The 18907-nt window shown below is 37.8% G+C and overlaps 1 protein-coding gene across 6 annotated transcripts in view; it reads right to left on the bottom strand.

Annotated features, from left to right (window-relative positions):
* The window catches only part of how (protein held out wings), a 192117-nt gene that overhangs the window by 17044 nt on the left and 156166 nt on the right, over positions 1-18907 (bottom strand). For all 6 annotated transcript variants that reach the window (XM_088257514.1, XM_088257516.1, XM_088257517.1 and 3 more), the window contains exons 3-4: positions 7576-7692; positions 669-809 (exon numbers count right to left, since the gene is read on the bottom strand). In XM_088257514.1, the coding sequence (XP_088113640.1) occupies positions 669-809; positions 7576-7692 (258 nt within the window). The remainder of the gene's footprint in view (positions 1-668; positions 810-7575; positions 7693-18907) is intronic.

Here is an 18907-nt window from a genome sequence, read left to right as displayed (position 1 = left end):
AAAGAGAATTAATTAGAGTCCAGGCTTAATATTTGTAATCACTTTATTGTAAAACCTTTCTGCTATAAATTGTTATTGTATCTATTGTTTGTAATGTATAAAATCTAGTAATTTAAAAAATATATATACTGTTTTAACATGTAAGTATTTCGGCTCAACACAGGCTATGCCTAAAGAGCCATAATACATATAATTAAAAAAAATGTATCTATGTCTTCTTCAAACCCTTATCCGCACCCCAATGGTGCATAGGACACTGCATATAAACGCAGTGTTATCTTGATCGTTAACACATGAAGGAAAGGCGATCAGCCCTCCGCTTCAGGTACCAGTCCAGGGTGATATTTAGTAAATATTAGAGTGAAAAAATCACTTATATTTATTTGACCCCCCCTGGGAATCGAACCCGGGACCTCCAGTACGGTAGCCGAGCGTGCTGACCATTACACTATGGAGGCGGACATAATATGTACCTAATATCTAAGTACCTAATATAAATAATAAAAAAGAAAATAAAAGGTTTATACGATAAAAAAAATCAAATATATCTCAAGTCGTTAATTTACATATACTATTGCCGTCTAGTATAGCAGTCTCCAAAGACGATGAGTTGGAATGTAGCCAGGAAGAAGGAAACAATGAGTGGTCATAAGTCCGGAATGGCTTACCGGTATGAGGAGGCGTTTGACTTCATCGACAGCTCTGGCCAGCTTCGCCACGGCCCTGTTCTCTGTGTCCTCCACGGTCAGGAGAACGTGCAGCTCGTCCGCCAAGTGCTCCCAGTTGGGCTTCCCTCTGTTCGCATCCTCCTGCGATCGCAAACACACAACAATTATAACAAAAAATGCATACATATACATACACAGGTTATTCCCAATTCTGACAGCGATGAATCATCAAATATGAATTGAAGAAGTGCAATGCGTAGGGTAAAAAAAGAAGTTTCAATTAATTAAAGTAATTTTAAATACCACCCAATGGTGCATAGGGTACTGCATTGCGACAATAGAGTTATCTAGATCATTGCAAGAGAGCAAAGTGATCAGTCCTGCGCTTCAAGTACCAGTCCTGAGTAAGCCCTGTGAATGAACAGACTTCCATATTCTTCTTCATCTACGTTGAAATATCAAAGTTTTTAAGCACTTTGCTGCATTGCTCGTCAACAAACTCGCATTGGAAATGAGCGCTTCTTCTGCTTCTAACCCTTATCAGCACCCAACGGCGCATAGGGCACTGCATCTTATTGACGCACTGTTATCTTGATCTTTACTTACACGAAGGCAAGGTGATCACTCTTGCACTTCAGGGACCAGTCTAATGAGTGTAAAATCACTAATACTTCACCCTTACCCCCTGGGAATCGAACCCGGGAACTCCAGCATGGTAGATAAACACGCTAAGCATTACACCACAGAGGTGAACTATAGTTAAGTGGTAGCCGCAAAGTATGTTAGCTTCTACAAAGTAGCGTAAAAGCGATACGCTAAATGCAATTCATGTTTCGACACATATTTCGAGACCAGAATACCTCGTTGCTCACAGAATGTGTTTAATATGACGCTGGACCCGAGTATAAATAATATTTATGCTAATTCCTTGCAACACATCGGTTCCAGCGAAATTAGGGGACATTTAGCCGATGAAATATGCATTTGCTGCACAGAATCTTAAACATACATTGCGAGCTTCGCGAGCTTCGCGAGATGTCCCCATTTTGCCATTCGGCATTGCTCAATCGACCTGCAGCTATAGAAATAAATAGGCAGATGATTCTTCAAACTTAAACTAGAACGTTTGAGCAACATAACAGAATTTGTCACCCTATCGGAAAATGTTATCATTTTTACAAATGGCGTCTTACGTCAATCATATCGGGCGTGGTCTCGTGGTTAGTGTCGCGGACTCTGGAGTCAGAGTTTCTCAGTTCGAACCCACTCTTCCACAATTTGATACCTATTTCTAATAATGAGTCGCTTAGGCTCACAGAAATAGTATGAAATAGAAATTTTTTTGTAAATAATAATAATAATATAAAACCCTTATCCGCACCCCAATGGTGCACAGGGCACTGCTTCATATAAACGCAGTGTTATCTCGATCGTTTACACATGAAGGAAAGGTGATCAGCCCTCCGCTTCAGGTACGAGTCCAGGGTAATATTGAATAAATATTACAGTGAAAAAATCATTTATATTTATTTGACCCCCCTGGGAATCGAACCCGGGACCTCCAGAACGGTAGCCGAGCGTGCTGACCATTACACTACGGAGGCGGACAATAATAAATAAATTAAATAAATTAAATTTATAAATTTAAAATAATAAAATTAAATATAAATAATAAAAACGGCAGTAAATAATAAAAACACAAATATTTCTCTTTTTTTTTTTTTAATATTAGACATTTGCAAACTAGACAGCTGTAGTATACAAACAGATTCAGGGTGGCGCAAAATTAATCATCCAATTTTGTTTTTGAATAACTTTTTTACTAAATAAAAAAAATCTTTATTTGGACCTTAACATTTTTTTTTGTAAAGTGAAAAATGCCAGTATTTATTTAATTTTTTATTTATTGAACGGCTAATGCCTTTAACATAATACATATATAATAAAATAATAAAACCCTTATCCGCACCCCAATGGTGCATAGGGCACTGCGTCATATAAACGCAGTGTCATCTTGATGGTTTACACATGAAGGAAAGGTGATCAGCCCTCTGCTTCAGTACCAGTCCAGGGTAATATTGAATAAATATGACAGTGAAAAAATCACTTATATTTATTTTACCCCCCTTGGGAATCGAACCCGGGACCTCCAGAACGGTAGCCGAGCGTGCTGACCATTACACTACGGAGGCGGACATACTAATACATATATACTGTATCTAATGTAAAAATACACTAATGAATACACTAATAGAGAAACAAAAAGTCTTAAACATAAAATAATAATAAAATAACAAATAGTAAGCACTGGTAAATACACATTTGTATGTATTGATACATATTTGGGCCAGTTTTATCAATATGTTTGTATACTGCTGCTGTCCAGTTCACAAATGTCAAATATGATTGACAAAAATTATAACATCTTCCGATAGGATCATTAATTTTGTGCGACCCTGTAGAACTCGCGGCTTATGTCAAAATCACATTGACTGGACTTGGTCACTTTGTACATTAGGATACACTAGGAAATTTCAAAAAACATATATGTATATTATAACATTACCTGAGAGTAAGTCTTTCCTGTCGTATTAAGAATGCAGCCGTAAGAAAATGCACATGTTAGTTAGATTATCAGTATGATAACAATAAATAAAATAATGTTTTCATTAAAAAAAAAAATAACAAAAAAAAACACTAACTACTTTTGAATGCAGCTTAAACAAGTAGTGTAGTAGGAAAAAAGGAGAGGAAAGGAAGGTTTGAAACATGTAACACAACATCCAGATCCATTAAAAATAAATATAAATCATAATATTTTCAACACACTCCTAAAAGTAGGCAGCAAAAATAGGAGTTAGTAATGAATTGTTCGTCTTTATATGAATATCTTTTATAAAAATGTTATATTTTTGTTGTCTGTGGACGTCAACATCTCCGTAGTGTAGTGGTTATCACGTTTGGCTACCATGCTCAGGGTTCCATGCTCGATTCCCAGGGAGTTCAAAATAAATATAAGTGATTTGACACTACAATATTCATTAATTGTTTTTTTTTTTTTTAGATGGGAATTGCATTTATTATTTACCTTGCTTATTATGTACAAGGTTTATAGATCATTTAGTGGATTTTTGTTTCTTCTAGCTAATTAAATATGTTTTTATTTGAATCTGTGTTGGGAACAGGAGGGATAATCTAGTGTGGGCCAAACAGGAACTTCTCAGCATTTGCTCATTGCTGGGAAGAAACCACGTTGCACTCCTCAGGGGAAGGCGGACTGTTGACTGTCATCAGCAGACCTTCCGTTCCACTAGAAGAGGGTTCGGCATTTTGTGTCCTACTTTGGAGTTATGTTACCAATGTCCTTCACTATTTTTATGATGTATGATACTACCTCTCGTGACAGTTCCTTATGAACTATCACGGATTCGATGTATTATTAGTATTCATTAAATGTTACTCTGGGCAATATTAACAAGCAAGATAACACTGTGTTGGTGCCATGCAGTACTTTATGCACTATTCGTAGCAGATAAGGGTTAAGATAATACAAATAAAGTGGGGTAAAATTCTTTACAATTTTGTAAAATTATCATTTTACAAATTTTACCAGATAATTATATATTCTTCTAGCTCTTATTCGCACCCAATGGTGCAAAGCGAACTGAATTCTATTGACGCAATGTTATCTTGATTGTTACTTACACGAAGGCAAGGTGATCACTCCTACGCTTCAGGTACCAGTCTAGATAAATAAATCTAAATGATTAGATTGAAAAGTCAATAATGTTTATTTTGACCCTACTTGGGAATCGAACACGGGAGCCTCCAGCACGGTAGCTAAACGCGCTAACCATTATGCTACGGAGGCCAACTGAACTTAAACTCGGGTGGATAATATTAGCTTTATACAATAAAACAACTTTGTTTTTATCCACTTTTTATTTGTACACTTTTTCCAATCGGTTTCGACAAGAACCTTGTCATCATCAGGGTTTATGTACTAATTCTAAAACATTGAAATACTCATAGTTAGGTTATAGTTAATTACTCTTCCCTTACAATGCCAAAAACTTCCACGTACTCCGTACACCATATGAAAGTGATTTAAAAAAACGGGAAAAAAACTCCTTAATGTTGCTTTTATTGAGCATTGCGCAGCAAATACGTCCACCCCTGACGACAACTTGTGGGCTACAAATGGAATCGTCCAAAAACATTATGAAGCCGCGCGCGCATACGTAAAATGCAGCACACACACCTACTGTGTGGAATTTTTATTATTTCTAGGAATAGGAAAGTTTATTGTTTTACAATTAGTATAATAACCCTGATGATGACAAGGTTCTTGTCAAAACCGGTTGGAAAAAGTGTACCAATAAAGAAAGTTGTTTTATTTTATAAAGTTTAAAAAATGTGCCACAAAGTATCTGCGAAAAACATTTAAGAAAAGGATAATATTAGATTTACATAAAGCTTATACTGTTTATCTTGTAAAGTCATGCGGTCTGATCATAATAGGAAGCTAACGTTTTGACCAAATAAATATTGGAATATTGGCCACCCGAGGTGTGTTGAATTATGATGTCAACAGTATTGTGCAAGAGTTTGTGTCAGCCTCACTTGACATTGAAGTTACAGGTTTGTAGCGTGATTCACGCGGGTCGGGAGAGATATTGTTATCACATTTGAGATTGGTGATGCTATCATCTGCGTGTGTGTATAAACACGAGAGGCGTTGAACGAAATGCAAATAAACCAATGACAAAATATATCAGAGAGGAAACTGTGACAGAAAAACTTCTTTCATTTCTGCACTCCTGGTTAATGACAGTATTAAAATGTGTCTTTTATCCAATAAAGTCATTAAAAAAAAAGAAGCAAAGTTGATAAAACAATCCAGAGAGGAAACTGACAAAAGCTTTTTTCATTTCTGCATTCCTGGTAATGCAATTAAAATGTGTCTTTTATCCATAACAACAACAGATTTATGAGGCAAATGTAGTTGGAAAAAGAAGCAGAGGAAGACCGAGGTAGACTTGGAACAATAAGGTATCTCGAATACTTGAAAGCGCTGGCCGGGTCAGGAGTCGAAATAATCGGCGGGTATGTATGAGGATATGCATGAATGTGGAGTAGGCGAAGAATGTTTGCAAAGACAGGGTAGTATGGCGTTCTATTCTCTCTGCCTACCCCTGTGATGGTTGGTAAGTTAGTTAAAAATAAACTAAGTATAAAAGAGCTATTCATAAATGGATAATGGAGGCGGGTAGATCTGAAATACATCCCATCATTTAGCCGTGTCTTATTTGATTTTAATTTTTTAAAGGAATAAAAATAACTAAAAAACGCCTGCCAATGTACGTATGTAGTATTCTGTACAAGAAGTTTAAATCAATAAATAGATAATAATACAAATGTATTACAGAAACCAATGTTTTATTATAGTCATAAATGATGTCATTTTGAAGATAATGCCTGACAGTAGGTACTGGTGATTTATTGTTATTAAAGAATACATTAATGACACGGTAGACGCCTAAATATGATTATTCCATTCACACCTTTCATACGGTAATAACAGTTTATTTGCTTGTAATAGGTGTGTTCGGGTGTTCTAGGTAGGTGAAGCTAGTGAATGTAGAAGTACAATTTAACGAGTGACCTGATGATGGGGCGGTAGATGGTAGATCCAAAAATGGTAAAAAATCGGACATAAAATTACTAGAAAAGGTCACTCTAATTTCAACTCATGAATTTTCGTCTTGAAGCCGGTAGATCAAAATCTCGGTGAGAGGTTATAACTGACATTTCTAACATTTTCTGAAAATGACTGACCACAAACTAAATGCTATAAATATGTGTCATTTTTTATTTAATTTATCATGTTATTCCACAAAGTTAATGCCGAATTGATAAATAATATCATTTCCCATATAGCTCACTCCTTTCAACAATGTCATAAATCAAAAATCGTCAATTTTCAGTTGTGCGTGTTTTCGGAATGCCCAGAAAATGTACTATATCCCAGCAAAAGCGGCAGATTTTTAACTTAATATTTACACGCTACAGGGCAGAAAGTGTCGTTTTTGCATTTTGAGGAATAGGTTTTGTTTAATTATTTTTTTTTAATAAATATTTTTTTTTCAAATGGAGAAAAACCATTCAGGTTTTGCCTGAAAAGATCTGTTGCACAGTAAACAGTTCAAGAAGTGGATTGATTTTTATTTTTAATACATTTTTTAATATTTTTTAACTTTAAAAACAATCTGCTAAAAAATCTAGTTTTTTTATATATATATGACGTTGTTGAAAGGAGGGAGTAATGTTATATTCACTTGGGAAGCGTCACATCAGAGAATGCTACGCATGCCATGGACCGATATGGTCAGCAACGCAAATGTGCTCCAAAGAGCAAGAGCAGGGAGACAGTTTGGCTGTCCAAACTCAAAACACAGTAAGGGATATTTTTTTGTAGTATGTTTTTTTTGCATTTTTGGACTGAGTAAATTTTTCTTAGTCCAAAAATGCAAAAAAACATACCACAAAAAAAAAAAATCCTTACTGTGTTTTATAATTGGACAGCCGAGTTGCTGACTGATATCAAGGTCCGGAAGGTGTCCTATCTGGGGTATGCGCTAAGAGGAGAGAAGTACAAACTATTGCACCTAATCATAAAAGGCAAAATAGAAGGTCCACGAAGTGTGGGCAGAAGACAGATCTACAGAGAATATACAAGATTGTACGGGGATCAGGACTGTTTAGAGCTGCCCGAAACAAGGACAATTACTCTCAAGTGATAGTCGACATCAGGGGAACTTGACATGACACGATTGTCACATCAATTGGGAGGGAAAGGGAAGTTGGATACAACAGACACCGTGGAGGAAACTGCTTTAGCACTTACCTTCTTCTTGTCTCTCATGGATCCCTTTCCTCTGACCATGATCTTGCAGCCCGTCTCCTGTTCCAACTGTTTGGCTGTCATCCCGCGAGGTCCCAATATCCGCCCGACAAAATTGAACTGTAAAAAAACACATCTATTAGTTTGGCCAGTAATATCGATACAATATCCCGAGATAATCTTTTTGAAGAGTAACTTATATGTGCTTTTCCGAATTCAACCAGCAGTTGAAAGGAAAGAGTGGGAGAATCATTTCTACTCTCTCCGTCGTATACGTCATAGTCAGTCTAAGCCCATGTGCCGCGTGTGCTTTGTTAATACGTAGCATAGAGAACCAGTAGACGTTTACATATTACATTTTTGACATCTCAACATAGATGAAGAAGAATATGGAAGTGTATTTACAGGGCGTATTACCTGTTATGATAGTCTATGGACTGGATAAGTAATCACTTTACCTCACTACTCAAATTTTTGGAAGTCATACATGATCAATCTCAATCTCCAGATCACAACAGCTATCTATGATTGGATTTACAAAGCTTTTATTTAGCAGAGATCCTTTTATTTGTATGCATAAGATCCGAACCCGGATTATTTTACATACTGCTTACATATTGTATTGTTCATTAACTGAACACGTTTAAATATTGATTACTTAACAAATTCCACTGTTGAAAAAAATGAGATATTCACAGTGCAGGTACTCCGCTTTCAGTTTACTAAAAAAATCCATTTTTACAGATAGATATTACCACAAAGTGACTTCCGGATCAATGGATGAAATAACTAAAAAATTGTTTCGCTAATCAGGAATTTATTATTTTAACCTCCATAAAATAATACTGTCAAGTGAATGAACCAGGAAAAAAACCAAAGTAGAGGATATCATGCAACGCGTCGCAAAACTAAAAAGGCAGTGGGCAGGACATATACCGACACAGGACCCAACAAGATGGACCCCAAGAATTCTACTATGGAGACCTTGGGAGAGCAAAAGAGGTGTCGGAAGATCCCAAAAGAGATGGTCTGACGACATTGTCGCTGTGGGGGGTAAAAACTGGCTGCAAGCAGCAACCAACCAGAGTAAATGGAAAGAAGGGGAAGAGGCCTATATCCAGCAGTAGAGGTCAGAGGGCTCATAAAGAAAAAGACGAAGAAGTGAATGAACGAATGGACTGATAAACCATCATTTTTAAACTAAAAAAGATCTCAAATAATATACCCTGTTGGCAACATCGGAATAAAAATAAAAACATAAAAGAACATTGAAGAATTGGGACAGCCAGCATTTGAGAAGAATGTTTATTCTTTTGTTTTTATACGACGACGCGTTGACTGCCACATGTTATAACGTGCATTCGGCAATGGCGGACTTTCCTTGCCAAATGATGATCTAGTCTCGCGCGTGGGAGGCGTACAGTAAACAAAACCGTTCATGTAAAAATATATTAAAACTAACCAACTAACTAACTAATCATCATGCCGCTTCTCTGCAGGGGTAGGCGGAGACAATAGAACACCACACCACTGGCTTTGCAAACCGATTTCTTCAAATATTCTTCGTCTCTCACACTCATGCATCTCCTCCTACATACCTTCCGATTATATTTAGTATTCCGCGTGTTTTTTTTTTAGAAACAGAAAAATTTGTGTTTTTACTATTTACAAAAATATTTTAATTTCATACTATTTCTGTGAGCCTAAGCGGCTCATGATTAGAAATAGGTATCAAGTTTGAACCGAGAAACTCTGACTTAACCGAGAACTCTGACTAAACCGAGAACTCATGAGTCCGCGACACTAACCACAGGACCACAACCCGACACTCTGTTAACTTGCTGTTACTCACAACAGATGGCACTGCCATCACGGTGAAAAAAAAGGCATCTTTCAAAAAATACATATTCTTCCTTGTCACAGGTAAAAATAACAAGTATTGAAATGCAACATTGTGTCAACATTTCAAGACAGTCGATGAAAAAGTTTAGGAGATTTAAGATTTTGAACAAACAAACATCTACATTTTTATTTATGTAGGATGCGGCCGATTGAAGAATTCGACGGAGGCTTTTTTTGTGTATTTTTTTTAAATAATCGCTAACTAGTTTCATAGAACAAACATAGAACAGTCTTAAATAATCAGTAACTAGTTTCATAGAACAGACATAGAACAGACATAGAACATTGTTTAAAATAATCACTAACTAGTTTCATAGAACAAACATAGAACATTGTTTAAAATAATCGCTAACTAGTTTCGTAGAACAGACCAGACCTTGCGAGTCGCTAATCCCTTCTAGATGTGGACTGTTATCATCCAGCGAGGTTGGAATATCGCCATTTTATGGAAGAAAAGTTTTCGGTTCGTAATTTGCGAAATGTTTCGAAACTTCTCAACGAGGTGCGACCAAATGCGCCCAAAATATCCACGCGTCACGTCTAAATATCATACAATATGCACATATTTCATAATAAAAATCGTATCGGAATGTACGAGTAGGAAAGGACCAATATTTGAAGAGTGTCATTTTTTCAAATTTTGAACGGGCGCCAAATCGAAACAAGATGGCGTATCATCAGACTGGTTTAACGAACTCGGAGAAATTCGCAAGGTCAACTTTTCATACGACAATTGCGGGAGTCATAACCTCCAAAAAATTATTTAAGTAGGTACGATTGTTTTGGGGTTATGGTGACAGAGAGTAAATTGAATAGAGAGTTTTGTATCGTTGTGTATTCGAAGCGCTCTTTTGCTCCACTGCTGTGGCATCGGAATGTATAGCTATCTTTCTTCCTCTCTGTACATTATATCTTTGTTCTCTCTCGTGTAACGAAATGTGCCTAATAAACGTGACGCGTCCATGAAATTTCATTCTCAATTTTCGTCCAATTATCGATTAACGAATCGCCGCCTGAGAAGTTTCACTTTAAAACAAATTAGCTCAGAATCAAATCTGGAACCTCAAAAATGCTACTGTAGGCTAATGTATCGTAGAACCGTTTAAAATAAAGGAAAACGAAATAGAACGCGTTGGTATAAAAATACGAGAAATACAACATGATATGATCATATGAAAACTTTTTGTTCAAAAGCATATTTTTTTTAATGAGATCGAGAGCAATTTGGTTCTTATGAGCCAAAGCATGTAAGGAAAGTATAGTCATACGACGTTCTATCCTATCTGCCTACGCGCGTAAACGTCCTAACGATGACCTAGTCCTAGTTAGTTACTCAATAATTGAACTGCCAAAACAAAACAAAAAATGACAGCGCGTGTTCGATGGCCGAAAATACGAATCCCATTCAACCCGACCGTTCTTCTGGGGATATTCGAGCAACAGCGTTGCCCGAAAAGCGTTCCCAATCGGCGGCAATAAGTTTGCCCATTTTACGACCACGATCCCGCTAAAGACATTAGCCTAACTGTGACGAAATATCGAGACACGCGACAGCTAACTAAATGGATCGCGATGGAGAAAACCCCCACTCCACAAATTTTCCCGGAGCATTATCGCTAATTGAATTTCAAGCTCTTAAAAATACGGAAGTGGAAAAGATTTATGGCGGATCTTATCCGGCAGGGCGTATAAATAAAAAATAAAGAAATATATTATCAACAGCAGGAGATACAGGCATCTGGACGCTCGAAAGAATTCAGAAATGGCCACATACTCGAATTTTTAACGATCAAAATGGATGGATGCAAGACGATACAGTAGTCATAGCACCAGAGCTTTTTGCAGAATAAAAAAACCTATTTTCAAATGGTCCATAGAGTGCAATGCAGCAGCTTTATCTTGATTATAATTCAAGGTATAATGTAAGGCGCATAATTGGAAACATGTTAAGAGACCGAATAAGGAACAAGGAAGTTCGTGAAATGTGTAGTACGAAGGATATGGTCAGATGGGGAAGACAGCGAAGACGACTCTGGAATGCCCATGTCACTAGAATGCAAGAAAATAGACTGTCCCGAATTGCTCTTCCAGAGAACCAAGACGTAAGAGGACCACCCGGAAGACCTACAAAGCGATGGCGTGACAGCTGGCAGTCCTTATCACGAGAAACAGTTAACGGAACAGATAGATCTGAGGATCTATAAGAAGGAAGAAGGATAAGAAGAAAAATCATTCAAACGAACGAGATGATCACCCAAACAATTTCAGCTCAGTTCTGGGTAACGTGTTTGAGTAAAAAGCATATAGGAACAAAATATTTATTATATTACGGAAACAAGTGCAGATACAGTGCGCTAAACGCTAGACGGTTCTAAATGGAGGTCGTCAACCCAAAATTTACAAGCGCAATAAGGAGCAATGACAGAATTTCAATAGATCTCGCAGTCTTACAAAATAATTCGTATCCGTCAAAAACAACAGTTTTTAATTAGCGGCCCATAAAATGTATCGCAGAAGATGAAAGTGTCTCGGGCGCGTCAGTTTACGAGCGGTCGCGGCCCGATGAAAGCTGCGCGATTCCTAATCACCAACAATAATAATAATATTGACTTAGTAAAGCGAATGGGCCCGACGTCTCGCCAAAGGCCACCCGGCAGCCGGCTTGTCTAATGTCGAAAGTTTGAAGGTTTTGAAGATTCAATCGAGGAACGCGCTAATTCCCGCGATCAGATCGTATCTGCGAGTGCAGAAACTGCGCTGCGAGGAGACGTAAAAAAACTTTAATAAAATCATTTAATTTTTGTTAAATGTCTGGCCTCGGAATAATAACGAAAACAGGCCATAATTAATTTTGTAGTGTAACTTCCTTCTCTATCCGCAGACCAGCGATTAAGACATTTCTGCTGGCGTGAAAATTCCTCGTTCCAATTTTCCACTTGATATCGACGGTTAACGGCCGAATTATTTTTACGGACAGAAGACATGATAATTTGAAAAATACACGTTATTATTTTAACATTGGGGTATGTTGAATAAGCGACGAAAACGTCTATCTTGTGATTTTTAGTTAAAATATTTTGGCAGCGCGTCGAAAACACCATTAGCTTTTCGAAAAATGTCGTAAAGAGTATTTTATCCGCATGTTGGTTCGGATAACTATTTGGCTGTTTATCAGAGAACTATTACGTTACAGAGTAATCTAAAACTTGAATGATCATCTTCCATGTGTGTAATGTGTAAAAACAGTTTTTGCACAAGATCGGCCAAGAAATCAGCATTATTGATCATGGAAAAAAGTATCTCAATTTATGTAAGTCTCTAAAAACGGCTATGATAAAGAATCTCAAAAAAAATACTAAGCAACGTGACTTGTACCAAGAAACATATTTTATGGTCCATCGTGAAATCCTTTTCAAAAACAATAATATAAATAAATTACAATAATATTACAAGCTGGGATAGATCAATTCGGGGTCGAATTGTGGTCTCGTGGTTAGTGTCGCGGACTCTTAAGTCAGAATTTCTCGGTTCGAACCCACTCTACCACAATTTGATACCAATTTCTAATAATGAGCCGTTTAGGCTCACAGAAATAGTATGAAATTGAAATATTTGTGTAAATAATAAAATCACAAATATTTCTCTTTTTTTAAATAAATAAAAAATCGCGAAGGGCTCATTACTTCTACTTGTTTTGGTTGCAGACGTATACCATCTATGGTCAGTGTACCTACGACATCAGTCAGATGATAATAGAAAAAGCCAGTATTTTGTTTATTTCATAAATGATCACAGCTTGTATCCCGTGGTTTGTTCTTCACTCCCGATACAATCTCTTGAGATTTGGTGTGTTTTTGGAAAGGCGTTGAAATAGCATTGTCCATCCCTGGCCGATAGTCTGTTAGCCCCGCTCCGTGTTGGCGCGGGCGATCTATGAATACCCTGGACGCGAGCCAACTGTTCCATTTGCCATCGTTTCCCCTTTCCCTCGGCGCTCCTACTTTCCGCCTTCCGCCTTCCGCCGGCTTCCCATCGCTGGCATTGACTGAGTAATCGCGCCAAACTCGCTCCAGCCCAATTTTCACCAAGAACAGAGCTGGCTCGAGTACCCCACACCGAGTATTTTAGGAGATTATTTGATATAATGACGAATTTCAGAACTTCCCGCGATGATTTTACAAGTTGATATCGTATTTTTTTAAATCCTTGAGTCATCATCATAACATCGTCTCTGCCTCTAACATTAAACTGAATAACAACATCGAATCAATTACACGTTTAAAAAAAACAGAATACTGTTCTTACACAAAATAATATCATATTTGCTCAGGAACATACTTGATATTTGGTAGCATTTTGTGTATTAATGATAAGGAAAGTGTTATATTTGTCTTTCCGCCATGTCGTTACAAAACTACAAACGGCAGATTAAATGGCAATTTAATGTATAAAAACGAATAGAATGCGTATCATAAAAACATGCACCGACAATTAATTTATTTTTCCACTTTGATATCAGTGAAAAAACTAGTAAAAGACGATTAAAGGGTTACACAACATACTCCTGAAAGCTGTCACTTACTGCTTACTTATCGCTCAAAGACACGATACAGAAAAAAGAAACAATGAAGTGTCATCATTATTTACACTAATTACCAACGGTACTATGAGGCAATACAAACAAACCAGAATTTTAGTTTTAAAGCCAACATGAAAGTCGACGACTAATTAAATAGTCGCAATTGTCAACAGATTGCTCCATTTCCTTACGTCGAGTTAGTGGGGTTCGGAAAATATCACGCCATGTCTCGAAAGGTCTTATCAGCTACCGAGATGCGGCGACCTACACTCGATGACCACAGTTAATAAAATCTCCCGAGATCAAATATTGAACGGAAGATCACATAAATCACTCGCGGCGAGCAGATGACGAGGATGCGTCATGACCGACACTTACAATGTATCAAATGGGACACGTACATTTATAATGCGTAATGAAATCACATCTCAAAGATACGCAGTCCGATGTGAGCGCATTGCCCCGGTGTATTAAAAACGAGATGAAAATTAAAAATACCAAACATCGGGAACGTGTTTTTCTACGCATAAATAAGGATGGCCTCGGATGTTAATTTTTTGCACTCTTCTCGCTCTTGGGACGAAGCGCGATACATGTATCGTGCGAATGCAAAACAGCGATAAAATCGGTAAAAATAATATTTATCTCTTCCCGGAGTTTGATTATTTAGATCTTAAGCAAAATGCAGATATAGAAACTAAAGCCAAAGACAAAGCGAGACATGACATAAGAACGGGGCGAGCCAACCGATGGACCTCTATAAAAAAGTACGTTTGTGGGAAATGGACCATTAAAATCGCGTAGCAGATCTTCGGTCGCCGATTCCAGTGTTTATTCTGAGAGGCGCCAGTAACGAAACGGTTCCGAGATGAATATGCCTGATGGATCCGATAGGGTGCAAAACATATAAAACTTGTAATAGAATGCGACCTAAAACCATGTTGACGTGTTCGGAGTCGGAACAAATGGCTCCGGTCTGAAACGTTTTTTAACTGCAGAAAACGGATTAACCGCATTTAAAATAACAGAAAATTTAGAAAGCTTTTGAAGGATAAAAATAATCCTATTAGAGAGAAACGGAGCGGCAGGATGTTTAGACAATTTGGAATTGAACATTCTGTCGCAGCGCGAGAGCATTTTTAATATGACGTCAGTATAAATCAAAACAATGCGTAGTATATAAATAACGTTACATATTCTAAAATAAGAAATCCGTGTTCGCGGCGGGATATTCCGCAGTCGTTTAATGAAATCTGGAAACGAGGATGTTGATGCAACTATCGATAATAATTATTTACATAAGATGGCTCCGCGATATTCTCCGAGGCGTGCCGCGCTAAATTTGGAATTAAGGCAGCAAATTGGCTAATTATACGTATAATGTGTTCGGCGTAAAACTGTCTGCGAGGAACGGCGTTGTTGACACACACGACATGGTAGCGCACCATACAGACGAGATTATCCGTACACACCTGGAACGTAGATGGGCATTGCCAGGCCCTTGGGTATACGACAAGGGTTACGGTTGCACTAGCGTACATTTTCTACATTATAATATTCGAGAATTGCGTCACCTCGTGTTAATGAGAAGAAATAGTGTCATATGCTCGGATATCTTTGACCTATACGAAAATAAATCCTCTCATCTCAAAGACATTCTCGGATACGCTTGTAAGAGTTTTATGGTTACCGAAATGATTAATTGCGCGATAAAATAAAATTATATACTTTCGAGCCCACACTGCGACACTATCAAAAACTCACGAATGAGTCAAAAACACGATGAAACGATTCCATGAAAATATATTAATTCAACGCTGGGACCGAGGCATTTCTCTCTTTCCGATCTGATCTCGTTCACGACGGGATCTTCGGCCATAATTCCAATTTAAACCGGGATATTTGATACATTCGGGCCAGAACCATATCGGACGAATAGTATATATTTTTTAATATAAACAAACCGCGACGAGATCTCGTAATAGATGGCTGAGATAAATCATCGTTCATATAGTACAGCGTTGCTAATGCTTTGTAGAAACGTGGGTATTTTAATTGGGAAGACTGCGACAGTAAATTATCGCGAAACCGAAATGTTTTCGCATATTTTTATATGAAAAATGATAACCATAGAATAGCACCAGTTACAAAAAAAAATACAAAAGAAAATGAAGAAACTATGCGTAAATCATCCGGATTCAAGACACAGCAGCTCAGATGTGACCCTGTAGAAAATGATCTGGAAAATGAGGGAAGAGAAGAACGTAGGCGGAGACGATAAAACGCCAAATCATATTCTTTAAACATAATGAACCACGACACTGATTATTCTGTCATCAGCCCAGTATGAAATGCACCACTGGTTGTGGAAGGACAAGCATCCATCATACATCTTGACTCGTACGAGATATGGCATTTCGACCGCATTCAATCTCGATGACCACTAAGTGACATAAAGTTCGGCATGCCAGTCAACGAGTGATAACAGCAAGCGTAGCAAGGTGCTCGACATTCGCGTGACTACAGCGAGGACCGTTTCGCGAAACCCGTTCGCCCAACGATCGCGGAGATGTGTGGACATTACGGACGGCCGGGCGACGATGGCAGGCGGTAAACAATGCCGCGAAAGCGACTCAGATGGCAGCCGAAATGCGGACCGGTCGGACCGGTGCGGGGTCCTGCGAACCAATCGGAATGAGGATGCAACTGCGATTTCTCCCGGGTCACTGTGTCACATTTATATTCAGGCGAAGCGCACTTCTTATTCGTCTCTTCCCATACTTTTCTACTAGTATCAACTAGTATCCCATCAGGGACTCTTCTTCCAGGACGGTTATCGATGCACAAGATGAATTTCGCAATGACGATAATTCAGTTATCAAAACAAAACAATGTGATTTCTTTAGATTTTTTGCTATTTCACAACATTCGGCATTATTTGATGTACTACATATTTTCATACTATGATTTTAAGCACTTTTGATGTGATTCAAACTTGTTTACGTTTTCAATTCAAACTTCATTCAAGTGCTACAGAAGCATGGCATGGGTGATTTATAGTATTTAGAAATCTTCTTCTTCTTCTTCTTCTTCTTTTGTAGATCCTAGGGATCTGTTTGTGCCTCCGCATGTTGCTCTTGGGATGTTGACTCCCAGCCGTCTTTTCATTTTTTCGAAGGTCTGCCTGGGGGTCTGCGTCCTTCAGGGTTGCCTTGGAGGGCGATACGTGGAAGTCTGTCTTCTGACATTCTGTTTATATGTTTCTTCCAGTATCGCCTTCGTTGTCGTCCCCACAATAATAATAGATATAATTTCATAACTTGATTCGGCAGTGTTCAGTTTGAGGTAAAATCTATTCATATACGTTACAAGAACACAACTCTAAAATTTAGACTTAGCTTCACATGCGGTGTTTAAAAATGATGCTGAATGCTTCGAAACACGTGCCATAATAGATTTTAATAAATAGTGATATTTACCAAGTAAAACATAATTTAGAAAAAATGTCATAAAGGATACCTACATTTAGAAAAGTGAAGTCCTAAAATGGCAAAAATAAAAAAGCGCGGCAAAACGCACTAGTAGCAATCGATAACCAAAAGATAAGTTAAAAGTCCAATTATGATGAAAGGCGAGTGAAGCAGACCTCTCCTCGCCCTGAAGTCGCTTCATTGACGCGTTTCGTATCGCGATAATTAATGCTCTCGAACGTCTCCTTAACCAGCTATAGAACCCGGACCTTTTTGGATGGCGTGGGCCTCTCCACTATGTGGGTCTCGAGAGGGATTCCGTAAAAGGAAGTGGCGCCGATTCGGTTTACAGATGAGCAGAGAACGAGATGACGCCATTTTGTGAAATGACATCTCGAGGGATATAATAATTCGGCGATAAACCCACTGCGGTGCAACCTATTGTCGAGTGGACTTCGTACTCGAGTATTAATATATATTTTGCCTTCGGATGTCGCGTACAATTTATGAATCGAGATAAACACGATTGTTAAAGAAATTTTACGATCATTGGGAAATCGTGTCATGCCAAGATTGTTGTTTCACAGGCCTTAGAAAGGTCATATCGGAATGGATTCTATTTCGATCATACTAATAAAAATACGATCAAATGCCGTGAAATACGAGGAGATGCCGAAAATATCAAACATCACGTGTCTGACAACTGCCTGATGTAAAGGGAGTATTTGTTAATATTGCATTTTCAATCGTAATATTGTGGCTGTATCCAGTAACAAGATTTCGATTGATAGATGGCTGAGAGGTCAGAAAACTTAAAATAGATCAAAGGCGTAGTTCATTCTAGCACTATGGAGGGAAAAGGAGTTAAATAAACATGCTCTCGGTTTTATAATCATTCAAGACGCACGATTCCAAGCAGTCAAAATTTTTATCTTTGGCATAACTGGGACGATAGCAAATTTGATGGCATGCAAGAAATTGCAATTGTTGCTGACAATATAAACATATCACACGCCTCAGTTTTAATACATTTCGGTGGAGCTTTCTGCATCGAATAGTGATATTTTTGTAGCACTGTAATCATTCGACCAGAAATTGTAGCAAAGGAGAATGAAATTAATTAGGGAAGACAGTTGCTGGCCCCCCTTCCACAATCTTGCACTATTTTACTAATATATTTGTAACGCGATCATTGAACTCAAAACTAATAATGCAGACTTCATCCGACATCTTTATAACGACACTATAGACGAAAAAAATCTATATTTACAAGTCCACATTACCTTAGCAAGGAGGTGTCAGCTACCTATCATACAAGAAACCAGTTCGCGATGCTAAGATGAACACACCTCGTGACGATACTTTCCTTACCCATAAAAATTAA

Source organism: Brachycentrus maculatus, unplaced genomic scaffold (genome assembly GCF_059751285.1).
Source record: "Brachycentrus maculatus isolate JH-2025_06_01 unplaced genomic scaffold, ASM5975128v1 h1tg000081l, whole genome shotgun sequence".
In the NCBI taxonomy this organism is placed as follows: Eukaryota; Metazoa; Arthropoda; class Insecta; order Trichoptera; family Brachycentridae; genus Brachycentrus; species Brachycentrus maculatus.
The sequence above is the reverse complement of the archived record's forward strand: the minus strand, read 5'-3'. Positions and strand labels throughout refer to the sequence as shown.